Genomic DNA, 27413 nt, shown 5'->3' on the forward strand with positions numbered 1-27413 from the left:
CCCTCGCCCGCCCCTGAGGATACCCCCATCAGGCTTTCTCTTTCGCCAGAAGAGGAAGCGAGCCTTGCGCAGAGGTGGAACTCCTCCAGGCACACTCCACCATCTGCCGTATAGTCAGCACTCGCCCCAGCAGAGGGGAGATCCAGGATCTTCTCCAGGCCCGCCTTCTTGCAGATGTGGGCAAGATCCTGGACGTTTAGCTACTGGGCCGTGGTCACTACCAGATCAAGTTCGAGACTGCCCAGAGCGTGGCCAAGGTCCTAGCCATGAGTCCCCTAGACATCAGGGGTGCTCGGGCATTCTTCAGACCTTGGCAGCATGGCTTTGACCCAACAGCGGCCGAGCAGGGAGAGCGCCTTTTCCATGTTACAGTTTGCTTCCCTGGACTCCGCCATGAATACCTGCCGCTCCTTTCTAGGCTAGGAGCATTGGTGGGTTCGGTGCTAGAGACTGGCCCCATAGCAGCTTCAGTGGTGGCCAGAGCAGCTGGGCTACCTTCGGTCAGAGTTTTGGTTCCTGACATCTCCTCCCTTCCGAAGGTCATTCAGCTACCTAGGATAGGGGGGGGGATGGATTGATCAGAGAGTGGAGTTCTCGGGGCTCCCGAACCAGTGCTTTATTTGCAGGCAGGTCGGCCATCTGCCAAGGCCTGTCCTCGCAGGAGACCCCGACCCTCACCGCAGCAGCAGGCCCCGGATGGCCCGCCCACAGATGCGGCTCGGCAAGCAGCCTCCGGGACACCTGCTCAGGCCACAGAGACCTCGGAGTGGCAGCCTGGACAAGGGCGCCGTCGAGGGAGACAACCACAGCAGCACGCCCAGAGACCGATGCAACAGCAGCAGCCACAGTCTCAGCATCACTGGGTTCCCGTGAGGAACAGCTTTGCTCCCCTACAGGAGGAGACCCCTGCGACGACTGAGGACCAGGAGATGCCAGCACCCCCTCCTTCTCCCCCCCCACCCCCATCCCCCCCTACCGCCTCGCTTCCACCTTCGCCGCCTCCCGTCCCCGCTCCGGTTTCAGCAGCGGCTCCTTCTCCACCCCCCTCGCCCCCCCTCCTCCCCCCCGCCCGCCTCAGCTCCCCGGGAGGCCCTGGCAGTCCCCTGGCGTTCACCTGCAGTCCGGAGGGCTCTGAGCACGGATCTTGATCGAGCACCGCAGAGGAGACTTACCATGCCGATTCGGGCTTCACGGATATCATCTATCCGCAGTCGGCTGAGTCGCCTCGGCACTAGACAGCGCTCGGAGGCTTTTGATTACTCCTTCACACGGCTTTTTGGAGCAGAGGGCCCCCATGAGCCAGCACCCATCCGAGTTCATGTAGTGATACCTCCGGCCCGAGGGGAGGAGGCACTTGATTCAACGGTGGCCTTCTCGTTCCCTCTCTGTGGCCCATGCGACCCGGAGTGGACTCTCGAGCTCGCTCTTAGCACTTTGAAGACTCAGGCAGTTGAGTTTTCCCACCATGTGAGCGATCTGGAGGTAACAGATGTGATAGGCCGACTATGGGAGTTGGCTCATTTTTTCTTGGATCCCGGGAGTGTGGATGCCTCAGGGATTCGTCATTTGGTCGTTCGCATTGTGGCAGACTTAGCACGCGACCCTGGATATGTATGCATACACGAGGTTGCTCTGTCTGAGCGGGAGGCAGTCGCCATGGGACACAGCCACTGGCGCCTGATCCGTGATTCTTGCAGCACACCGGGTGGGCAGATTCGTAGCCGCTCGGATGGGGACTATTCTCCATCCAAGCCGCTTGCGAAGGCCCGTCGTACGGCTGAGACAGCATCCACGTCAGCAGGTCATCCATGAGGATCATCTCATGGAATGTACAGGGCCTTGGCGGAGCACATTATATACGCTATCGTGGTTGCTTGAGGCAGGAGCTGCAGAGATGCCTGGTTGGTGGCAGTATTGATATTTTGATGATGCAGGAGCACCACTTGGGTGAGAGCAGGATCCGGAGATCTGGTTCCGTGATGCCTGGTAGATGGGACACCTTTTGGTCTGCAGGGTTTGGCCCTTTGGGTGGACAGGGAGGAGTATGCATGGTCATTGCAGATGTATGGCGGCAGGCCATTGTGGATCGAGGGATCATTGTGCTTGGTAGAGCACAGTATGTCATTTTGAGGATGCATGATGAGCTCTTGGGCGTGCTCAACGTCTATGCGCCCAACCATGCTAGTGCCCGAGCAGAGTTCTGGACCCAGGTTACGGATGCATTGCCAAAGGCCGCACATTGGTGTGTCGGGGGAGACTTCAACATGCTTGAAGACCCGGCCGATAGGGTGGGAGGCAGTCATGTTACAGTGCACGGCACGGAGCTTGCAGCTTGGGAGCGATTTTGCATGTCACTGAGGATCATTGATGCATGGCAGCATGGGGCCTTCTCCCGCTCTCAGGGCAGTCTTAGTTTCTCTCGGTCGGATCGCTGGCAGGGAGGGACTAATCTATCACGGATTGATCGCTTTTATGTGGGCGACTGGTTAGGGGAGCGAGGGGGCTCCGTTGGCATTCTCGCTGGCACCTCATTTTCAGACCATGCGCCAACTATTTTGACACTTGAGGAGAGGACACGGGAGCCCAGCCTGCAGTTGAGGATCCCAGAGAGGGTACTTACAGATCCTAGTCTCGATGAGGACATTGAGAGGATCTGGCATGATAGTCAGTGCTCTGACCAGGATGCAGCAGGCCAGTGTGCCTAGGGACTCATCGAGCTTAGCTCTTTTCTGCACGCTGCAGCTTTGACACGGCTGAGACGCAGCCTTGCTTCGCTTCAGCGCCTTCAGGAGCAGTAGCCTGCATGTGAGTGGGTGGCGTCCCAGCTGAGCCACGCACGCCAGGAGGTTAGAGAGGCAGAGGAGTAGAGACATGAGTTTTACTATCGTCGCCAGGCCTCTCAGTGGACGCAGCTTGGTGATAGAGTGACTGGGGAGTTTTTTGAGATCACTGGACCCCGCCATGCTCGAGCAAGAGTCCATCAGCTTGGGAGGCCGGACGGATCGGTAGCTACTGAGCCCGGGGAGATCAGAGCCATTGCCACTAGGTTCTATAGAGACCTGCTTTCAGCGGAGCCAGCCACTGAGGCTCGGGATGCTTGCAGACAGACTGTGTGGGCCCACGTGCAAAGGAGGGTCACAGATCGTATGCGTACAGTTCTGGGTGAGCCTCTTTCAGAGGTTGAGCTTGCTGAGGCCTTGAGGGTCCTGCCGCGCCATAGTTGCCCAGGGGAGGACGGATTGACGCCTGCCTTTTTTATGGGCTATTGGGACCTTTTGGGGCCAGGCCTCCGCAGGGGCTTTCAGTATGTTTTGGACACTGGGGTGATGCCACAGAGCTTTTCAGAGGGCTTGATCTTTCTTATCCCCAAGGGGGACCCCAAGGGGGAGGGAGTATCAGATGATATTCGGCATTGGAGACCTATTACGATCCTCAATACTGTCTACAAGGTCTTAGCAAAGGCCTTGAGTTTGAGGATCCAGCCCTTCCTGGGGGAGTTGATTCATGCTACCCAGACAGGATTCGTCAAGGAGCATAGTATCCTTGACAACATTTTCACATTCTGGGAGGCGACGGCCCGAGCTAGATTTCTTGGTGAGGACTTGGTCGTGATGCTTCTCGATTTTGAGAAGGCATACAATAGAGTCGATTGGGGTTTCTTAGAGGGCACTATGCTTCGCCTGGGCTTTGAGCCAGGTTGGATTAGAGGGGTGGCGGCTCTGTATTCCACAGCTCGTAGCCAGGTGTTGATTGGAGGAGGACGGGGGCCGAGTTTTGAGCTGACCAGATCAGTCCGCCGACAGGGGTGTCCTCTCGTCCCGTTTCTATTTCTCTTCTTTGCTGAGGCTATGAGCATGTATTTGACGGCAGAGGAGGTTGGTTTGAGAGGACTCCAGCTCCCAGTCCGAGGGGAGGACCTGCTCGATGCTGAGTTTGCTGACGACACGGGCTTATTTTTGCATGGCCAGGAGGCCAATCTTCTTCGGGCAGAGCAGTCGCTCCAGGTTTTTAGTGCAGCTTCGGGAGCATTGATCAATTGGCGCAAGACAGTGGCCTTTTGGATCAGTAGCGCTCCCACTCCGGCATGGAGCCCAGACCTCGGTTTTAGATGGATTCCTCCTGGCACAGCAGTGCGATATTTGGGATGCCAGATTGGACTAGATTTGTCACCTGAGCAGTAGATTGCCCCGCTTCTTCTGAGCATTCGGAAGAAGCTTTTGTATTGGAGTACAGCTCGGCTATCCTTGGTTGGGAGGGTGGTGGTGGAAAATCAGGTGCTTTTAGCGACCATGTGGTACATTACGTCTTGTTGGATCTTCTTGAGCTCTTGCATCAGCCATGTACAGAGGCTGATCAGGAACTTTCTTTGGTCCGGGCGGGACGGTCAGCCAGTTTGGGCAAAGGTTGCTTGGGCAGTTATTACACTTCCGCTGGCCCAGGGAGGCTTGGCCATTATAGATCCAGTCAATCAGAGTAGAGCCTTATTGGGGAAGCTTATTGTTCGGGGGCTGCCTCCAGGCGCGCTGAGCCTTGGAAAGAGCTTCTTTTGCAGCGGCTGCAGGCTCCGGCTCCCCCAGTAGGGGGCACTTGGGCACCAGAGATTCGATGGATCTTCATAGAGATGAGGAGGACAGGCCTCAGTAGAGGATGGGAGGACAGATTTGCTTTGAGCATCCTGAGAGCTTGGGAGCTGCTGAGACCGGGGCTCTCTCAGAGACCTCCTCCTTGTGTTGAGAGGAGGGGCCAGACAACCGCTCATCTGGAGCCCAGCGGTTCGCATAGAGCAGGGTCATATGCTGGGTTCTCGGCCTCGTCTAGCCTGGGGACCTTTGGCGGTAGGCCCAGCGCGTAGCTTTGGAGACTCGCAGGCCTTTTGGCCGCCGCTTCTCGGAAGTGGCATATTGACCCAAACCCTGCAGATGTGCTCTCGGAATGGCGCATATGGGCATATGTAGCGCGCCCCTTGGCCCGGCTGTAGTGGGACCCTGGTGAGTACGAGTGGCATGATCCTTATGCATCCCTTGAGGCCACAGAGATCACCTTTTTCCAGTATACTGTTCGGTTGGGGCGGCATATTTTGACGGCGAGGAGGAGGGTCTCTCCAGCTGCAGCGGGGCACTGGCGGCTACAGGGACTCTCACAGGAGTTCCTGGAGGATTTTTGGGCCCGGCTCTGGGCTAGTCGACAGGCCCGCAGGATCTCGACTTTCCAGTGGGGCTGGTCGCCCACAAGGGCTCAGCAGTGGGCACCTGGCTTGTCTACAGCGGTCTTCCGGCGGCCTGCGTCCGATGCGGCCACCCTATAGAGACACAGAGACATTGCCTATGGGATTGCCCTCAGGCGCAGCAGATTTGGCTGCGGATGCTGCGTATTCTGGCCCCCCTCTCTCCAGAGGGTATGTATACGTGGGGTGCCGCTGCTTGGTCGACTTCGTCAGGGCCTGCGATGGGCTATGAGACGGAGCAGGACAGCCAGGCCATCAGATTCATTAGGGGCCAGCCTCGCCTTGTTTCTTCACCGGATTTCTCGTCCGCCAGTTGGACACAGGAGAGGGATCTACGATGGGAGCTCCTCAACAGCCTCACCATCTGGTTCACCTAGAGGGCCCGGTGTTTCAGGGCCTTTGAGGGGAGACTGGAGCCACCAGCAGAGACTATACGGGGGATTTGGCAGGAGTTGATCCACATCCTGCGAGGACAGTATGACCGCATCCGGGGCGACTCGGATGAGGCGATCTTGCGGCGCCAGGCCTTTCACACCACCTGGGGCAGCGGCCCCTTCTATACCCTACACGCGGGGTCCCTCCGTTGGCATTACAGGCCACCTGTTTGGCTTTTCCCCCCTTCTATTGTATGATTTAGCCCCTCAGTTCTCTGTACTGATGCTTGTACTTTTCAGCACCTAGGGAGAGTCTCCCGGACTGCCTTGCTTTGTTCACTGCTCTTTTTTTCTTGTGAGCAGGAGAGGATCTTTTGTAGCCCTACGGGCATTTTTATATAACTAATGAAAGGATCTTTTCTCGGAGAAAAAAGGGGAAAAAAAAAAGTTCGATGCTTTCCAGGAAAAAAGGGATATACAAAAAGCATTATCTTTTGTTAAGCATTTCGATGCCGCTTTTGGAGGAGAGGAATTTTCTAAAAAGTCAAAGCTTCATTTGGTTCGCATGCACTTGAAGAATGCGGCCTTGAATTGGTGACTAAGTGGTACAAGAAGGGACGGAGCCAAAGACATGGACTGATTTCAAGGCTATGTTTTGTAGGCATATGCTCACTTATGGTAGTGCTATGTGTGAACAGGACTTAACCAAGGGCACTTTTTCCCATGTGGTTTTTCCCCTTGGATATCAAGTGGTATGGCTGACCATTTCTCATTTTTATCATTCTTTATTTAAATTGAATTAACCCAAATTAGATTTATAGAACTCTAATCTACACAATTTTCTAAATTCAAGAGAGTAAACAATAAAAAGAGTTTAATTAATCCTTTAGTTAATCTTTCCAGGATTAAGAAAGGCTGGAATGTAAAGAAGAGAAGGGGGTGGCCTTTTCATCAAGGCATAGCATTTGAATTTAATTCAATTAACTGCAACCTTGTACCACCTGCAATTTTTCTTTGAATCTGACTTGCACAGAAGTGTCTGCAAAATTTGTATGTTTTAATGCATATTTTTACTCACATGAAAAGTACCTGTAGGCGAGTGCAGTACGCATAGCAGAGACTTGTATTGCAGGCGTCAGTCCAGGTGCAGGTGTCGGGGTAGGCAAGCGCAGGTTAAGAACGGTGGCCTGAGCGGCAGGGCAGCCGCCGGAGTTGCAGCACAGAGTCGACGGACGGGGAGGCGGCGGCGCACAGAGCCGACGGGCTAGGCAGAGGAGGCGCTAGCAGGCGCAGCTGCGCCAAGAACCCGGTGGCGGCGGAGACCTGTCCAGTATCGCAGCCGGCCAGGCTGGGCGGTGGCGGCTGTCTGCGCAGTAAGAGCGCCGGCCGGGCTGGGCCGCGGTGGAGAGCTGGCCACTAACAAAGCCGGCCGGGCTGGGCGGCGGCAACTGGCTCGGCGGCGAAAACCAGACAACGGACGGTATCGACGGAAATTTGCCGACGGAATTCCACAGTCAGCTGCAGGCCCTAGACTGAAGCTCTGATACCAATTGTTGGTGTTGGACTCTCACACTCACACACACAAACCTGCACATTAGGGTTAGGTGCAGGATAGAGTAGCTCACACACAGAAATGAGAGAGAGAGAGAGAGAGAGAGAGAGAGAGAGAGAGAGAGAGCCAAAAGTGTGGTGGCCACAAAATGCAAGTCAACCCTTGCATGTGTGCCACTTCCATATAATATAGAAGTACAAAATATTATACGTAGAGTGTCCTTTTTGAGGCCAAATTGAAAAATTGGACATGTTGCTTTGCTTGCAATTTGGGGGTTTTCCAAAATGAGGTCAAAATCAGCAAATTGAGCCTCTTTCACTTGCAAAAAATTGGGGCTTTTGTGAAAATTGGCCAATTAAATGCACATTGAAGCGATTGGAGTGCATGAAAATTGGGGCTTTTCAGATTGGAGCATGTAATTGGGCATTACAGCTGTGATTTGTCGCATATGTATACACATTGTGTGTAATTGGACAATTTGGTGCAGGTTTACACTTGCTTCAGTTTGCAGGCAAACATTTGCACAAGACATTTGGTTGCCTGGCAGTGCACATTGGTGCTTGGTTTGCTTGCAGGTATATTTTGTTGACATGGCTCAAAATGCTATAGATGTATTTGGTGTGCTCACCCAGGAGGACAAGTTGGATGGATCTAGCTACTCCCTTTGGAGTTTCATGATCCGCAATTTGCTGGTAGCCAAAGGGCATTGGGGCATCGTGTGTGGTGATGACACACGCCCACTTACCATACAGCCAGCCACGCCTCAAAGAGGAGGTGCTCAAAGAGCTCCTGATGTAGAACCTGCTCCCACACGAGCAGAAGAGATGGGACTCTAGAGATGCACAGGCCATGTCATTGATAGCCCTTTCAGTGAAAAAGACTATTATTCCACACATTCGTTCTTGCAAGACATCGAAGCTTGCATGGGACACATTGGAAGCAATGTATCAGGTACGCAACGAGGCAAGAGTTGCCTACTTGAAGAGGCAATTGGATCTTCTTTCCATGGATGAGGGTGACTCCATGGCAGATCATCTCACCAAAGTGAAAGATTTGCAAGAACAATTGCTCAACATTGATGAGGTTATCCCAGACAGACAGATGGTCACCAACACTCTTCATTCTTTACCACCTTCCTACTTGGGCTTTCACACCTCTCTTAACCTCTCAATGAGAGGAGGTGGTGATCCCATCACTTTTGAAGAGCTGGTGGGTTTACTCTTGCAGGAAGAGCAAACAAGAGCAAACTTATCGAGCAACCGTGGTGGAGACAAGGCATTTACAGCCAAGGATAAGGGTAAAGCAAAGAGCTTTAAGCATGGGGGACAACAGTCTAGCAAGGCTGGTCATGGATAGCCCTCTTCTGGTGGTGAGAACTCTGACAAAGGGGATGCAAACAAGCCCAAAAAGAAGGGCAAATGTCACTACTGCCATAAGCCTGGACACTACTTCAGTGAATGTAGGAAGCGGATTGCAAAAGAGAAAAGGAAAGAAGCAGGCAATGCAGTAGCAGACTCTTCTGATGACAAAGCACAGCAATCAGTAATGTAATCCAGGAAGAGTACACTTTTTTGGTCACATGCACTAGTGGCACACGAAGTGCTTCAGACAATGGTATGTCTTGCATTGCATCTGACAGACAGGATGTATCATGGTATTTTGATAGTGGTGCTTCGAGCCACATCACTTCATGCAAAGATGTATTTCAGCACTTGGTTTATGCTTCAAATGGCCGCAATGTATCATGTGCAGATCATACCACATATCCAATAAAGGGAATTGGCAATGTCATACTTATTGCAGCCAATGGTGCCAATATATGTATGAAAAATGTATTGTATGTTCCAGGGATAAAGAAAAATCTGCTCTCCGTCTCAGCAGCCATAAACGACCAAGGTTTAAAGGTTGAATTTGAAGATGGGAAGTGTTTGGTAAAAGACCCATCAAAGGGTTATGAAATAATCACTTCTGGAACACAATACAAAGGCTTGTATAAATTGGACAGCTATGACAAGCATACCTATGATGGAAATACAGTGGCTGCCCATACTCCTACTATGCATGATGCAGAGCTATGGCATGCTCGTTTTGGGCATGTAAATTTTCGGAGTTTGATGCTTATGCAGAAGCATCATATGGTTGATAATATGCCGCCTCTTGAGTCTCCAACAAGACATGTATGTGAGGGTTGTATTTTGGGAAAGATGCAACGAAAACCATTCCCCAAAGATGGAGCTGTTAGAGCTAAAAGTAAATTACAGCTCATACATAGTGATGTATGTGGTCCAATGCGGACACCATCCATAGGGGGCATCTTTACTTCGTCACATTCATTGATGACTACTCCAGGTTTGCTTGGGCTTACCCCTTGAAAGCGAAAGCAGATGTGTTTACATGCTTTCGACACTTTGTAGCAATGGCTGAAAATATGTGTGGATGTAAAGTCCAAACACTCTACTCAGATAGAGGTGGAGAATACATGTCAAATGCATTCAAGGATTATATGCCTTAAAAGGGCATCAAACACCAAAGTACTGTCCCTTATACATCGCAGCAGAATGGTGTAGCTGAAAGGAAAAATAGATCTCTTATGGAGTTGGCAAGATGCATGGTGAAAGCACAAATGTTGCCTCACAAATTTTGGATGGAAGCTATAATGTGTGCAACTCATGTGTTGAACAAGTGTCCAACAAAAGCTTTGAAAACCATAACATCATTTGAGTCTTGTTATAGCCGAAAGCCAACAGTGGATTATATGCGTACATTTGGGTGTTTGGCATATGCACATGTGCCAGAACAACTCCGAACAAAGCTAGATGACAAAGCAATGAAATGCATTTTTGTGGGCTACAGCAATGAGAGCAAAGGATATCGTCTTTATGTAGAACATGTGGAACAGCCAGCCATTCAGCCCCCTTCTATGGAAGAAGTGGAAGATCTTGTCAGGGAAGAGCAAACAGCCATAGACACAGCCAAGTCAGTGCCAAGATGGTTGCTGAAAACTTTGCAAGAAAGCAAACTTGCAGCTCCACTCCCAAGTAGAACAAGGGCTAGCTCGAGCCATGCATTGAATATACATCGTGGGGAGTCTGCATTAGCCATGGGTGGTCTCTTCAATTCTGAAGAGTCTTCTTCTTATGAAGAAGCACATGAGAATGAGCATTGGTTGCAAGCTATGCAAGCTGAAATCTCTTCTATCATGAAGAACAATACTTGGGATCTTGTGGAATTACCTAAAGGCAAGCATGTCATTGGAACAAAGTGGGTGTACAAAGTCAAAAGGAAGTCTGATGGTACTATTGACAGGTACAAAGCAAGACTTGTGGCTAAAGGATACTCTGAGAAAAAGGGAATAGATTATAAACAGACTTTTGCTCCTACTTCGAGAATGACCACAATGGATCAGTGATTGCATTGGCTGCACATAAAGGATGGAAAGTGCATCAATTGGACATCAAAACTGCATTCTTAAATGGGGATTTACAGGAGGAAGTATATGTAAATCAGCCCATTGGTTTTGTAGTTCCTGGTGAGGAACATAAAGTATGCAGGTTACACAAAGCATTGTATGGGTTAAAGCAAGCTCCAAGAGCTTGGTATGATAGGATACATGCTCATCTAACCAGCCAAGGTTTTGTGAATAGTCCAGCTAAAAGCACATTGTATGTGAAGAAAACCGATGCCGATATTCTCATAGTCATCTTGTATGTAGATGACATGCTCACTACATGTACTAGCAAAGCACAAATTTCAAATTTCAAAGCTGATTTGAAAGCTGAATTTGATATGTCAGATTTGGGGCCTTTACACTACTATCTCGGCATACAGTTTATGCATACAGATGATGGCATTGTTATGCAGCAAACTAAGTACATAAAAAGTTTGCTAAATAGGTTTGACATGGATGAATGTAAGCCCATTTCTACTCCAGTAGAACCAGGTGTACGGCTTACTATGCATGATATTGGAGAGCCTTTTGAGACCGGCATTTACAGCCAGGCAATGGGATGTCTCATTTACTTGTGTAACACAAGGCCAGACATATCTTTTGGGGTGTCTTTGTTGAGCAAATTCATGCACAGCCCAGGCACAAAGCATTGGCAAGCAGTCAAACGCATTTTTCGTTATCTTCAGGGTACCCTGGATCTTGGTTTGTTCTATCCCAGGGGGGGCAGCTTGCAGCTTTATGCATACAGTGATTCAGATTGGGCTGGTGATTATGATACCACGCAATCCACCAGTGGGAATTGTTTTTTTCTTGGCAGTTCATGCATATCTTGGTTGAGTAAAAAGCAACCCACTGTTGCCACATCTACTTGTGAGGCTGAGTACAGGAGGGCAGTCTTCACAGCTACAGTAAATTGTGTATGGTTGAGGAGACTATTGGCTGATCTTCGTGAGTGTCAGCAGACACCCACCACCATTCTTACTGATAGCCAGAGTGCTATGGCCGTGGCATGAAATCGAGTATTTCATGCACGTACCAAGCACATTGAGATTCATTATCACTATGTCAGAGAGAGGCTACATGCAGGGGAGATCAGTTTATCTTACTGCCCTACAAAGGATAATGTTGCAGATCTATTCACAAAGGCTTTACCTCGAGAAAAGTTTGAAGCTTTCTGCAAAGCTTTGGGCTTACTCTCATATAGACAGTGATCTGCTACCTTGTACAGGTTCACACTTCCACTACAGGGGGGATTTGTAGGCATATGCTCACTTATGGTAGTGCTATGTGGTGTGAAGAGGGCTTAACCAAGGGCACTTTTTCCCATGTGGTTTTTTCCCTTGGATATCAAGTGTGAAAGGACACTCTACATATAATATTTTGTACTTCTATATTATATGGAAGTGGCACACATGCAAGGGTTGACTTGCATTTTGTGGCCACCACATTTTTGGCTCTCTCTTTCTCTCTCATTTCTGTGTGAGCTACTCTATCCTGCACCTAACCCTAATGTGCAAGTTTGTGTGTGTGAGTGTGTGAGTCCAACACCAAGGTGTTCAACAAGAAGTTTTTACCCACAAATTTTGAAGCAAATGTGCAAAAGGAATGGGATGAGGTAAAGTAGAAAATCGGTGAGAATGTGGCAACTTATGTCAACAGATTTTCAGCCGTTTCATTGAAGTTTACTTCATATACTCCTATTCCACTGCTAATGGAAATGCGTAAGTTTGTGAATGGACTACAACCAAAGTTTATGCCAGCAGTATATGGCTGGTCCGAAAACTTTGGAGAAGCCCAAGACAGCTTTACAAGCCAAGGCTTTGTACATGCCTTGGATGGAGGGCAAGACATAGAACGACAATCGGGATCCATCTCAAAAGAAGAAGTATAAAGACTAGTCCCTATCAAGAGCCGAGTCTCAAGAGAAGAAGGGAGGGAGTGGGGACAAACCTCCACTCTTTCGAAGAAAGAAAACTATCCCTCCAGCAACGTGAGGAATACACCAAAGAATGGAAGTGTTTCCAATGTGGAAAGAAGGGACACTTGGCTGCAAATTGTTCCGACAAGACAAAGCAAGAAGCTAGAGAGATCGGAAGATCATCAGATTGACATCATGCCAGGAAGTTCATCAAAAGGATTGCAGTGCATGCTAGTCCATTAGAAGTTTTGAAAAAGAAAGCCGTGGGAATCTTTGTGGATCAAAGTCAAAAAATAATTCTTTGAAATTTTGGCCAGATAGCCCAAGGAGCAAGATTTGTATTTGGGTGGCAACGATACCAGATGACCGATTGGACGGCCTTTGTGCTAGATGTTACAGGACTGTGTATTTTACCTCTTTTTCTTAAGCATTGTGATTATGATTAATCCTGTTTAACATTCACTAATCATGTTTTGCTCTGTATATGCATATGTAAAATGGTACACGTGTGGGTACAGATACATGTTTTGGTGTGTGTGAGTACATGTGTGTGCATGCTCATATGTATGTACATCTGCATGTATGTGTTTTGGGTATCTCTCTCTTACTGTGTTGCAGGTACAGCAGCTGAGAACTCTTTTTCTTTTGGAGGTAGCATAGGGGTGGCCAAGGGGGACAGCCACGTGGCACTTGACTGCAAGCGTAGAATCTAGGGGATTTCTTCTCGAAAACTGTACAAGGGCTACGCCGACCTCGAGTTATAAATAAATACCTACGGGAGCGCCACACTTTGGGGCCAATTGGTCTTTTGTGCAGGAGCACTCTAGCTCCACTTATTCTTTTTCTTCTTCTTCCAAATTTATTATTCCAGTTCGTGAAGCGATTTAAGTGTGATTAAGTGTGTTCACTGCCCATCAAGTTTCTGAAGGCCGGTTTCAAGGTTCCATTGCCGGGATTCGTCGTCAACTTTTTCAAGGGGCGAGCCTGTGGTCGACACATTTAATTCTATGGCTAGAACTAGTGCGGAGATAAAGGATTTATCTTCGGAAGAGGACGACTACTTCTATGAAGATGAGGAAAGTGAGCAAGAAATACCTTCCGATATGCCAGAACTTGAAAATGATGATGCCACCTATGAAGCAAAGATGCAGAGTTTGATGGGGGATTAATGGAACTCGCGAAGGACTCACGTTTTCCACAAAACATCAAATCTGATTCTAAACCACGGAAGCAAGGGTCTGAGAAGAAAGCTAAGCCTCAACATTCGGCTCCCATCCACCCAAATTTTCAGCCATACCCCGATTCTTCTTCTTCTTTCCCCCACCTATCCATGGAAACCCTATTAATACTTCTCATCCTTTTTACTTTGGCGGAGGCTCTGTCTTTCATTCCATGACGGGAGTACCCAACATGGCATGACTGGAAGCTATGGCATGCAACCAGGTATGAATGGAGGTATGTATGGAGGTATGCTAGGAGTTATGTTTGGAACTTTTGGTGGTGGTGGAAGTGCTTTCGGTATGCCTGGTATGGGAGGTGGTATGATGGGCATGGGATCTAATGCTGTGGGCAATTCTTTTCTCAAACCACATCCATATGATAATCTTGTTCAGGGTGAGAAGCCAAAAGATTATAAAGAGGGTGGTGCTGCACTAAAGTTTGATACTTTTAGTGGTGCAAAGGATCGTTTGAAGGCTCTCACCTTCATTCAACAGTTTGATGCGGCATTTTTTGGTGGTAACTTCACAGAGGCATCTAAGGTACGAAAGGGAGCTTCTTTCCTGAAGGGAAATGCTCTTCAATGGTGGTCGACTCTTCTTCATCAGGGAATAGCACCTAGCACTTGGGTGGAGTTCAAACAAATCTTCTCTTCTTTATGGTTGACACCGACTTTTGAGGTGGATGTTATGATAGCTTGTCATCAATTAGATTCCAGAGATTGTAGCAATCTGGAAGAATATGACAGAAATTTTGGGATGCTCTGCTACTGGTCACATCCTTTAGGCCCTTGTCACTGGTTGAGCAAGTAGAAACATATTGCTCTGGGTTACCCAAAGAGCTTCGTGATTATTGCATTAAAACAAAGGTCATTAATATGACTCAGATGATAGAAAATGCTCAAACTGGATATGCCATGCTTACTGGTCAGATGTCAAGATTCAAGGATCAACGTCTCTTCTCTAAGAAAGCATCAAAAGAGGCAAAGGAGTCAAAGGAGACCAAAAACATTGAACCACGAGAGAAGGGGCAATCCAAGAAGAGAAAATTTCAACCCTAACCTCAAAGAACAGATGAAGAAAAGAAAGAGCTTATTGCTGGCAACAAATGTTTCTCTTGTGGAGAAGAGGGACATTGGTACTATAGGTGTCCGAAGAGAGCACTTAAAAACGCAGATGATTCACAGGAAGAGCCTAAAGCAAAGAAACAGAAACCGTCTGTTGGACTAGTACCTGACTTGATAGGGTTGAAGCAAGGGGATGCATCTTCAGAGTTGTGTAGAGCATGGGGAGGACTTCGAGATCAGCAGGTTTTGATCTTTTTCGATCCTAGGGCTCGTGCAAACTTCAGCACCCTCATGTAGGCCTTTCTTAGCCAAGGACTAAGTAGCTCTCACCTCTTCATGAGCAATTTCTTTGAAGGGCAAAAATGGCCACCAAATGGAATGTTGACAATAGAGACCAGTAGACATCCTGTAGTTGGGGTTAGATGTGATGGTGGTGGGATTGGGGGCTGATTTGGTACCTCGTACAGGGATCATGCATGTTTGCGCCATATGGATGGAGATGTGATGGGTGTGGGTGGGTGTTTCTCCCGGATTTTCTTTCAGCCCTCGCTGCAGTTCACACCTTTGAGAGATTGGTATTAGTCCTTGTATTGGCCCTCAACATGTGCTTGTTTCTTACGTCTGGTTGTGTATTGGTTAATCCTTTGAGCATCTCGCTCTCGGATTTGGCCACTTGCAACCTTGCATAGGAGATGCTCACGTGTTGCGCGGCATTCCTCGTCATACCAATTGTTATGGAGCATGGTGCCAGTAGGGGGTCTGGCGGTGGATTGGCTAGTGGATGGAAATGCGGCGGGTGATACCAAACAAGGAAGAAAAGATTGCACAACTCAAATGATGCTCAATGTTATTAGAACCACCCAAGTACATGCTTTTATAGGCATCAAGCCTTATCTTTTGACCAAAACCTAATAAGGGTTTTTTACACCCAAAGAGGGTGTTCACACCAACTTACTCCAAAATACCCAACAAAACCCCCTTCGAAGTGATGGAGGTGTTGCTTGACCAACCTTCATCAGTCACAATGATATGGACTCTAAACTGCAATCACATGATACAAAAGAACACATTGATGTGATCCAACCCTCATGTTGAGCCTGATATAAGAGCTTGACCACTAGATGACAGTTTACATCAATCTATCAAGACACACCCCCCTTGTTCGAAGCAAGGGTAAAGAGGGAATGATGGAGCATTACAAAAGGAAACACACAAAATATTGAATTCAAATGTTGGTGGACTTCCTAGGAAGAAAACCATGACTCAAACATAATAGGAATTCGAAAATCTTGGAACTTTTCGTCAAGCATTGCAAATTTTGTTGAGGAAGGCAATGATGCCCTAATGAAGATGCTTAGACCTTCCATGGCATTGGAGAAGCTCCAATTTGATGTAGTGCTTTTGCCGATATGGTCTCCCTCCTTATGCTTGCTGATATGTTCACCCTCCTTATGCAATGCTTTTGCCTCCCTTTCTTGCTTCGGCTGAGAGGTATGTGCCCCACTAGAATACTAATAGGATAGAAAATGCATCGCTCAGATTAGAAAACTCATAGGGGGAAAATCCAATGAGCAAACGCAAAGCTTCAGAAAGAAAACACAGCATTGAAAGTGATGATGGTGGGAGCTCTAATGAGAAATGCATGGCTCAGTAAAAAACGCAGCATTGAAGACGTATGGAACATAACTAAGGTGGCTCTAATACCGTATGTTAGCATTCATGGTGCAGCATGGAGCATGTGCAAAGAGTGTTGGAGATTCAAGCCACAGCTAGTTGATCCACAGCGATAGAGAGATAGACAGGGTAAGAGGGAGAGAGAGATTGAGATGTGATGCAAACAAGAGAGAAAATATTGCACACTCAAATGATGCTAACCACCCAAGTACATGCTTTTATAAGCATCAAGCCTCATCTTTTGACCAAAACCTAATAAAAAATAGCCAAAAATTTGTAACCTCACTCATAGAGATGATCTCTAGGCTTCTTCGCACCCAAAGAGGGTGTTCACACCAACCAACTCCAAGATACCCAACAACATTGTGGTACCTACTGGCGTGCGCACCCCGTTGGTGCACTTCTTGGAGATTCTTTGGAGATCTGTTGGTGCCCTTCTTGGAGATTCTTTGGGGATCCGTTATTGGGGCCACTGGATGATCCGGCCAAGATGGCCCAAGATGACTGAGTTGGATGGTCCAAGATCGAGCCAAGATGGTTCAGCCAAAATAGTCGAGTTGGAACATTGCACACACTGCAGATTGTGGGCACCCTTGGTGGCTACAGAGAATGATGGGCTAAGGCCATCAAGTCTTGGTATGAAGGGCAAACAAGGAACTTTATAGCTCTATGATGGTGTTCAAGACAATAGCTTACCTTAAGGCCCTTGCTTAAACAAGTGTTGTTTGGTCTTGCCTTAGAGCCGCAAATGCAACTTCCCAATGTTGGTGCTCTAGCCGGTCCGTCGCGGCTTCACTTCATTGTCACACCGGAATGCTTCCATGGCTATGAGGGTGAAGAGAGAGCTCTCTTTGCCTAGATGGAGGCAAGAAGAGAATAGCCTTCGCGGTGGTTGTTTCTCACAAGAGAAGGGTAGAGAAGAAGTTCATGAGAGGGAGAAGCCGACACTCATCCTATCTAAGCAAGCAAACAATCAAGCTAAGCAAAGATCCATGAGAATATAAGCAAACAAGAGAGTAAAGAAGAGGAAGAGCTCACAAGTGTTCTAATGTAAGGGAATGAATGTGTATTGCTTAATGTCAAAATTGACTTATATAGAAATGACTAGGTTTCACGCTAGGCTAGACAAAGCTTTAAAAAGGTCCATTGGCACTAGTTCTAGTCTTGAGAAAATATATACACAAAGTCTTTGGCATTAAGCTCAAGGTGGTTTATGTGAAGTGCAATGTGGGGAAGAGAGTTGGATGTGCCATAAACAAGACTCAATGAGACAGAGGCTACAAAGAACGACTCACTAGATGCAAAGACATGGGAAAAGAGTTCTGCGGGCCTCTTGTGGACTTGGAATGAGCTTAGTGTACTCCACGAGCTTGGGAGTGCGTGGTTTGTGTAATTCAGAATCTAAAGTTATGTGTATAGTCTTCGTGTGTGTATTTGGACTGTTCGGCTGTATGCAGTTGGACTTTCCGGTGTGTCTTGCACGACAATCCCATCTGTACCTGCTCTATCCACTCAAGGGCGAGCCAAATAAGCAGTAAAGGGAAGAAAATTACCGCTCAAACCTATTTGTTCAATGAGGGTTGAAGCTAGCATCTCTTCGAGGTATGCTTGCCGGGAGGGGATTTTGTGGGAGGTTAAGGTGGTTGCTTGACGGGTTGGTTGTTAGTTCTTGTCTCGATGCTGCCATCCTCACTGTGGTGGTCGTCTATGCTCTCCGTTGATGGCGCTCTCGCCTTTGTTGATGACCTGCATATGGGGTAAGCAGAATAGCACAAGAGGAGATTATGAAACAGGTGACAAAGCTTTTGGACCAAGGTTTGGTTCAGCCAAGCTCTTCGCCATATTGCTCACTGGTCTTGAGTCATCAGGCCCTATAAGAGGCACATAGTCCGGATTCTCATCTTCACTATCCAACTTATTCTCATCTTCACTATCCAACTCCTTGTTGAAACATTTGGAAATGTTGACCTAAGTAGTTTGGACGGTTGTATTGGGCTCAAATTGCTAGGATGCCTTGACCTATCAGATGAGTTTCCTTGTTTTCAAATCTATTTTCGATGATTTGTTACCCTTGCATATATAAATGTGATGGGTTTTCCAATCATGAACCAACCTTGCGTCTCGCATGTAAGGCCTTCCGAGGATCATGGTGTGCGACCCGCTTCTGTGGAAATCCATCACCACGAATGAGTGGTGGAAGCTTAGTGCTAAGGTCTTGATTTTTGTATCCAAGAGGACATCCAATGTTTTAGTTGTATTTCCGTCGGCCAGCTTGACCACACGAAACTGGTGTCTTTCCGTCGGCCAGCTTGATTTTTGTATCTAAGAGGATGTCCAATGGTTTAGTTGTATTCCCGTTAGCAAGCTTGACCACGAGACTCGTTTGAGTGTTGGGCTTCCCTAGGCCTTCCAACAATTTTTTGTCACACCAGTAGGATGTCCAATGGTTTAGTTGTGTTCTCGTTGGCAAGCTTGACTGCAAGACTATTATCTACGAGTGGTGGGCTTTCCTTGGCCTCCCATCAATCCTTTGTGATTATGTTGACACCAGCACCACCAAGCAAGATTGTAGAGACTATCTTTCCTAGATAGATGATAGGTAGCATGGCATTCATTTCATCGCTTTCAAAGAAGTAATTATGTTGACACCAGCACCACCAAGCAAGATTGCAGAGATTGTCTTTCCTTTATAGACGACATGTAGCATGGCATTCATTTCATCACTTTCAAAGTAGTGTCCCAGCTTGTTCACGGGCACTTTCGGCTATCCTTTGGTCTTGGGTATGGAAGGAGAGTGCTTAATGTGGCATGGTTCTTCCTCATCCTCTGCAAGCTTTGGTATGCAGGCTCTCAGATTCTCATTCATCCAGTCGGATAAGTCTTTGCAAAAGAGAACTTACCAAGACTCGGACAAGAGGGCAGTGAGGCATACTACATCCCGCGGCAATATTAAGGTGCGCTTGGACCTGCCATCGTGTAAGGGATGTGCATTGAATCTTCCCTCAGAGGTAGAGGCTCTGGAGGGGACGAAATGTACTTGTTCACCAATCACCTCGGAGAAAATATTATGATGACCCATGGAGGGCTAATTTTCACCTCCCATTGAGTCCTCTTTTACTGCACCTATGAATGGGAGATGTGGTTGAATTGGTTCTAGAGGCAAAGGGTATGGAATTTGCTCTTTTTGCGGCCTTGAGAATGGTTACAAGTTCTATCAAGGCCTTTGGCAAGCTCTGGGGTTCCCTCAAGAGGTTCTCTGAATGGCTTTCGAATAGGGTCTCGGATACGCTCAAGTGAGGTTATTCGTATTCGATCACTCGCTCAAGGATAGGCTCTAGTTAAACGTGCACCTTCCTCACAAGCTCTTGGGCTTGTTTCATTCGCTCCTTATCCAACACGGGGTTAGGGTACTCTTTGAGTTTCTTGGAAAGGTTTGCGTAGTCGATCAAGACCCAAGAGAGGACAGCAAACCCTAACCCTCGAAAAACCAGTCTACATGCAAAAACGTGAAGAAGAAGAAGACAACGAAAAGGTCTTCCAAGAAGGATGTAACACCCTAGCATGGTATACCTTGTTTAACCACCCATCCATATATACCAGTGATTCCGGGCGTCGAGTTACTCACGTGCCTCCTCCCAGCTAGTACGCCCTTGCTACACATCACACTATCTTTAGGTTTATAGATGTCACCTAGGAACTTCGTTAACTACAGACAAGCATGCACACTTATGACCTACGTAATGATGTGTCATCATATCAGGCCAATGAATCACATGCTTTACTAGTTTGTACTTCTAGGGGTCGTAAGAAGTGCAACACTTGTACATATAGATTGTGCTTACTGCTTTGAATCCTTGGTGGCACCTTAGTTTGGCAGTTGAGTTGAGAAGTTTGGTCTCTTTATTTAAATTATGATTCGGGACAAAGATTGAAAGTGTTAAGGATTCAATGTAATTTGGTCACCAAGGTCTAGCGCAAGTAACATGGGTCGAAAAGGGAAGGCATGGAGCTTCTAGCGGTAGAGTCTACAGGAGTTGGTCCTGCAGGACCGCCTTAGGATGCGGAGAGGATTAGTACCACGCGGAGAGGGTCGGAAGTGCATAATCATGGAAAGTGAATGAAAAGAGAAAGCGAGAAAGGAGGAGCTTCTGTCACCATTTGGCCACCCAATTGGTCCACCCGTGCTTTTTCATTCATGTATGTACATTGGATTGGTGTCCATGGCAATTGTATATGCCGGGGATTGATGCCACTCATGTGATATTGTGGACTTGGCTTTCCGTTGGGACTTGTGCCTCTGTGTACATGCCCGGAAATGCTTGGTGGAAACTGTTTGCTGACATGGTTATGTGGCATGTGAAAGGTGGTAAGTATTGGTCATAAACCTAGCCTTAGGAGTTAGCTCTCATTTATAAGTGAGTGTGTACACACTTCATTAAGTTTTGGGCAGCCAAAACTCACGTATAAATTATGACCAGCCCGGTGTTCACACACACTGATGTCTCGAGGTGGACGAAACCCAATGTCCACCGCCCAAGCCTTATCCCCTCTGTACAAAGGGAGTAACCAGCCATGTGTCCACTCTAGCTTGCTCCACAAAGCACTTGCCTGCCACCTACATTGGACAACTCACCACCTCACTCCTCCTCTCTCTAGAGATTGGCACCTCCTTCATGAGGGCATTTGGGTTGTATTTTTTGCACTTTCTCCTTCCCTACTCCATATCCAAGCTTGCTAAGGTGTTTCCCAAGCTTCCAAGAGTGTTTCCGGGTGCTAATCACTCTCCTACACACTCCCAATGACTGAATTTTAGCAAACTAGCTCTCTTTAATGTTGTAATTTCTGGTCTTTTTGTTGAAAACTCTAATTTTAGCCCTTCTTTTTCAAGTTGAACCATAGGGGAAGCTTTCCCAAGGTTCCCTTCATCCTCTTGAAGACTTTTGTTACGAAGAAATGCCACAAATCGAAGATCTCATCACTCCAAGGACTTCCATCGCGAAGACTTCCGCTGTCATCGACTCTACTTGCAATTGGTAAAGCTTTTATGCTTTAATATGGAAGCAAGTAGGAGGAGGGAGGAACCGGATTACAAGATCACATACCCTGTGTAGTGTTCTCTTATCCTACGTGCTCTCTTGCAGATTGTTGCTACCATGTGTTGGTGGAACAATAGAAAGAAAGAAAGAAAGAAAGATTTTATTAACGTCTTCCAAAAGACCGAACTCGGCCTATGAGACAAATCGGAGTACCTGTATGGGGTATCCTCTGTCATCCCAACAAAATGAAAAAGTACTGAATAAAAAAAAGCTGAATCTGGGTGTGCAGGGGATGGAGCTCTACTACTAGGAGAATGCAAAGCTATATGCATGGAGTATACAATCATGATATGCAACCTAGCTAGCTCCATCCTGTACCATACTGAGAATGCAAAACTATATGCATGGAGTATACAATCATGATATGCAACCTAGCTAGCTCCATCCTATACCATACTGGGGGTATAAAATGGTATACATCAGTGAAGGGGGTGTCCACAGCTCCCTGAAGAACATGCCTGGGTGTGCTCTGAAGCGAGCCAGTCGCTCCGCACCCTCTCTGTGAAACTGAGCTCTGATCTCTGTCATCTCTCTCTGGTATAGGCGTGGTGTCCAAAAGCCAGGTGTCCTCTGTCTCCTGCGGGCTCTAAGTGTCTCTGCTCTCTGGAGAGTAATTCCCTGCCGTGTAGGGGCTGGGAGGGGGATGGATCTCTGAAAAAATGTAGTAATCTATGTCTGTCGCCCCCCCTCTGGAGCTGTCTGAGCCTGTAATAATGTCTCTCTGTGGCGCTGTATGTCTAGAATGTATCTCCCCAGTATGCGCTGGTCTGCTACCTCAAAGATCTGGCGTAGGGAATGTGGCTCTTTGAATAAAATGGGATTTCTCTCTCTGATGGCTGTATATGCTCTGCATCTGCATACATAATGCTCCTCACTCTCCACCTCCTCTCTGCACAATCTGCCTACCCTCTCCTCTCGGGGGATCCGTGTTGCTCTGCCAGTCTCAATCTCCAATCGGTGTGATGAAACTCTGAGCTGACCAATAGCCACTCGGGAGCCGTGTGGTAAAAAGCCCTCCATGTATCTAGGCCTCTCTATAAATCCATCATCAGTGATACTCATGAAGTGATCTCTGTAGTATAGCATCTTCGGTGGAAGAGGCTGTGTAGGCGATATCCATGTCTCTCGTGTATAGAGCTGCCATAGATCCTGTTTCCTGTCATACTGGAATGGTGGTAGATGATCCATGTCTAGGCCATGCTGTGAGAACCAATGTGTGACCTGTGCATACCATGATCCTCTGTCTCCTGCTGCATAGCCAATGCTGCATATCCCCATGTCAATCTAGCTCTGGCTGCTGAACCCATGGTGAAGTGTGTGGCTGCTGCAGAGAAGGTAACCCCTAGGTACACGTATGATGTCACCACCTCCACCTGGCATCCTGCGAGAGTGAATGTCAGCTGACTCCTGCCCTGTCTCGATGTATGAAAGACCATAACCTTGGTTTTCCCAAGGTTCACAGTAAGACCCCTGTGTGTGCAGAAATCATTGAGTGCATGTAGATGCTGTTGTAGACCACCTGGAGACTTAGACACTAATACAATATCATCAGCATAGAGCATAATATGTACTGAGGTACCTGCTAAATCAACTCCATCTCCGCCTCCCCGTGTAATGAAGTCAGCCACCTCATCAATGTATAACCCAAATAGCATGGGGGAAAGTGGGCATCCGTGCTTCACACCAATGGTGCTAGCAATAGTCTCAGACATACCTCCTGGACATCTGACTCGCCCAAAAACCTGCTCATATAATGCATAAATGCCCCATGTCATATATGCTGGTATGCCAAGAGACTATAGGCGCTGAAAGAGCCTCTCTCGTGGTACTGTGTCAAATGCCTTGCGGAAATCCATAAAGGAGCAATAGAGCTTTCTCTTCCTCACTCTGGCCTGATCAATCATACATCTCAAAGTGAATACATGGTCAGTGGTAGAGAAAGCTCTCCTGAAGCCTGCCTGCCCTGATGAGCGTAAACCTGCTCACTCAGCATATAAGCTAAGCTCTTGCTCCAGCAATGCACCACAGAGTTTGGCCAGCACGTGGCCAACCATAACCGTCCTGTAGTTGCTCGGATCGAGCATATCCCCTGTTTTGTGAATCGGCACAATGGTGTGCATCGTCCACTCCGCAGGCAAACCCTCTGCTAGTGCCCTGTTAAACAGGTTTGCAAGAAAAGGAGCTAAAGAATCTACTGCATATATGAGATGCTCACCTTGCCGGCCCATATGGTCGGCGGCCCGTCCATGCTGTAGGCGGCGGATAGCTTCCTGTACCATCGAGTGGGTAAAGAAGCTAGCTGTGGTAGGTCGAGGCTCCTGTGGTGCTGAGGTATAGGTGGCTGCTGTGGGGCATGGTATAGACCCTCTGCATATGTGTGCCATGTCTGTGGGTCTGCAATAGGTGTCGGGGTCCGGGGCTCTCTGAAGTGCCGCCATGAGACAGGGCTATCTCTACTCATGAAGAAATGAAAGATCTCTAGCTCCTGTATCTCTGCGAAGGCCCGCCTTTTGCGGGCGAGTAAGTCTCCTCATCTCTCTCCTCGACTCCTGCTCTGTGATGGCTCCCAAGGCTCTCTGTATGCGGAGCCGTGAGTATAGGGCTCTGCACTCGTCATCATACCATCTGTTCTGGGGCATAGTCCCAGGTCTCGCAGGCTCTCCTGAGTGTACACGATGTGGGAAGCTCTGTAATGCAGCCGTGTGTAGGAGTGATGCCAGCTGGGCTGTAATGGTATCTATAGGTGCCAGGGGATCCATGAGTAGGAGTCCATCCTCTACTCTGCCAATGTATATGTCTGCCATGTCATGTGTGAAGTAGATGGTAGTGTGTGGCGTCGGTATGTGGGGGACTGGTGATACTGGTGATCCGGCTAGTAAAAATGCCAAGTATGTATGATCTGCCCCAATAGGACGAGGTGGAATGGAGAATGAGGTGACAAGCTGTGATGCCTCCACAGACCCCATAATGTAGTCTACCACCGTGCCTCCGGTCCGTGTATGACCCCCATGTGGGAAGCATGTCAGCCCTCCTGATCCCGGCCACTGTAACATCCCGTTATAAATAACGAGACGATGCCTGGCTCCCAACTCTAGTAAGTGGTCCCCATAATGTCCTCTGTCTGGTCCAGTGTCCTCTGATGCCCGACTAGCCCCTATCTCCTCTGGATCCACAGGGTGGAGGATCTCCATGTCATCATAGTCATACACCTCACACTGTCTGCTCTGTGTGTGGGCATTGAAGTCGCCCGTAAGAAATACTTCCCCTAGTGTAGAATAATGCATAATCTCCTCTGACAGACAAGTGTATGGCGAGGCTCTTGTCTCCTCCTCCTGTGGCATGTCCTCTGTAATGACATAGGAGGATCCTGATGGAGAAAAGTAACATAGAGCTATGTATATAACCCTGTCCTGTGAGAGCTGTATGCTGATCCACATGTATCTGGCCTCTGGATCCTGTGCTACCACTCTCAGTCTCCCCTGTAGCTCTCGTCTGAATAGGACTGCTACTCCCCCCGACCCTCTCGAGGTACCCTGGCGTGTGGTCCTCCTATATGCTGACTCCCACTGGAATCCCTCTACTCGAGGTAGCCCTCTCTCTGGGCTCTGATGTGTCTCTGTCAGAAGTATGATGTCTCTCCCCACCATAACATGCTCCAGTCGTCCAGGCTGCACCCATAGTGAACCATTACAGTTCCATACTGCCATGTGTATCTCTGTCAGTTGCCTGGTCTGTGTCCCATAGGCCCCAAACCGCTAATCCATGGGCCGGCCATCAATAATGACCCGACCATCTCGATAGAAGGCCTTCTTGCCTTCTCTCCTCGCGTGTAAGACTCGTGGCATGCAAGTTCTCCTATGCTCAAGCTACATCCTCGTGAGATCATCATCCAAGAAAATAGGAGCTCCCTCTAAACCTCATAGTATGACCCTCTTCCTCATGAAGGTGACCCTCTCCGTCTCTCCTGCAAACTGTAGGATGAGGGCTCGCTTGCGTGTTGAGTCTTTCCCGGCTCTCCATGCTTTGGTGAAGGGGAGAGGGTGCTCTTCCTTGTAGCCGAGCTTCATGCATAGAAGCTGTCCATCTTTCTCGGGAGTGGAGTCGGGTGTCTCGGCTATACCTGTGACTCGAATGTTGAGGCGGCGGGCATGCCTCATCTTCTCCTCCTCAATGGTGGTGTGAATGATTTGGTGTTCTTCCCTTTGAGTCTCCTCCCTCACTTCTTTACGGATGTTCTTCTTCACCACCTCGACCCATCCTGACTTTTTGGCTTCGAGCTTTCCCTCCATGTCCTTTGTGATCTCCTTGGAGATCTCTTCTTTGATGGCCGTGAGAGTGTTGTCATTGATCTCCCCTTCTTCCTTCTCAGCATTCTTGATGGCTACCATTTCCACTTTCAATGCACTCACCTCCTCCTTGAGTGCCGTGTTCTCTTGTTCGAGGTTCGTGACCCGTGCTTCAAGAGCTATGACGTGCCGATGTAGTTTGTTTTCCACCTCATTGAGGTTGGAATCGGATGTCTTCTTGTTCTCCTTGATTAGTGCCTTCATTGCCATCTCGAGGGCCTCGAGTTTCTCTTGGAGACTCGGGGCCATCCCTCCAGGTCACTCTGCAGTCCTTCCCACAGGCAAGGAGGAGAGAGAGAGAGAGAGAGAGAGAGTTATGTTGCTGCCTTGGGGGCCTGAGCAAAGGTGGGTGGCTGGGTGGGTCGGTCGGTGGGTGGGTGCGTGGTTTTGACCTCTTTTTGGATCTTGCTACCCTCTCACTCTTTCATCCCTGCTTTGCAAACCAACTTTGGTGACATTACTCGTGAGCTCTAAAATTTTCCGGTCTCAGCGTCTTAGAACTGGGGTTCCATATCAAGAGATTTACAAAAATTCTATCTTTTGGCTTGAGATCTCCCTTTGTATGATTTTATATTACTTAATAGAAGTCTCTTTTTTGAAGGAAAATAAATAAATAAATAATTGATTACTTGTAATCTTTAGCAGTACAGTAAAGGCCAAAAGATGTATACGCCAAGAATACATGAAGGTGTTTTGTGTGTTGACTGATATCTCCATATTGTTGAAATTGAATCAATGGTGATTGTTGTGTAAAGTTTCTAATCGTTCTACTTGTGTATGGATAGAGAAAAGGCTGTTGTGGCTCTTCTGGCAGTTGGAGCTGACCCAGGAGTAAAGACAGACCCCACACCTGAGTTCTTGGCAGGGCAGACACCTGCAGATTTGGCTTCCAGTTGCGGTCATAAAGGGATTGCCGGTTATTTAGCAGAGTCTTCTCTTACCAGTCATTTGTCCTCATTAACCGTTCAGGACTGTAAACTGGGCAGTTTTTCTACACCCATGGCAGATCGAAAAGCTGTTGAGACTGTCTCAGAGAGGACCAGCATCAAGCTTAGTCTCTTTGGATCAGAGGGCCAGAGTTCTATGCAAGACTCCCTTGCTGCTATGCGGAACGCCACCCAGGCAGCAGCCCGCATTCAAGTAGCTCTCCGGGTACTTTCATTCTATAAAAGACAGGAGGAGGAGAAAGTGGAAGAGGATGAATATGGAATTTCTGATCATCAATTATGCTATATGCTTGCTGCTAAGAAGCCACCCAAGCCTATTCAAAGTGCCAGGGCAGAGGACATGCAGTCTGCAGCTATCCGTATTCAGCAGAAGTTCCGTGGATGGAAAGGTCGTAAAAACTTCCTTCTTTTCCGCCAGCGTGTTGTGAAAATTCAGGTAAGCCTTACAACAATGACTAAGTTCTTGGAACGCAGGTTCCCTTCAATCCCTCCCCCTCTCTTCTGTATATACCATCACCACCCAACCTCCACACAAAGATAAAAAAATTAC

The 27413-nt window shown here is 48.0% G+C and overlaps 1 protein-coding gene across 4 annotated transcripts in view; it reads left to right on the forward strand.

Moving 5' to 3' along the window:
- The window catches only part of LOC147602671 (calmodulin-binding transcription activator 2-like), a 175226-nt gene that overhangs the window by 146142 nt on the left and 1671 nt on the right, over nucleotides 1-27413 (forward strand). For all 4 annotated transcript variants that reach the window (XM_086797727.1, XM_086797728.1, XM_086797730.1 and 1 more), the window contains one exon: nucleotides 26702-27299. In XM_086797727.1, coding sequence (XP_086653853.1) covers nucleotides 26702-27299 — 598 coding nt within the window. The remainder of the gene's footprint in view (nucleotides 1-26701; nucleotides 27300-27413) is intronic.

The sequence above is a fragment of the Cibotium barometz genome, chromosome 66 (assembly GCF_041138505.1).
Source record: "Cibotium barometz isolate CiBa-2024 chromosome 66, ASM4113850v1, whole genome shotgun sequence".
In the NCBI taxonomy this organism is placed as follows: domain Eukaryota; kingdom Viridiplantae; phylum Streptophyta; class Polypodiopsida; order Cyatheales; family Cibotiaceae; genus Cibotium; species Cibotium barometz.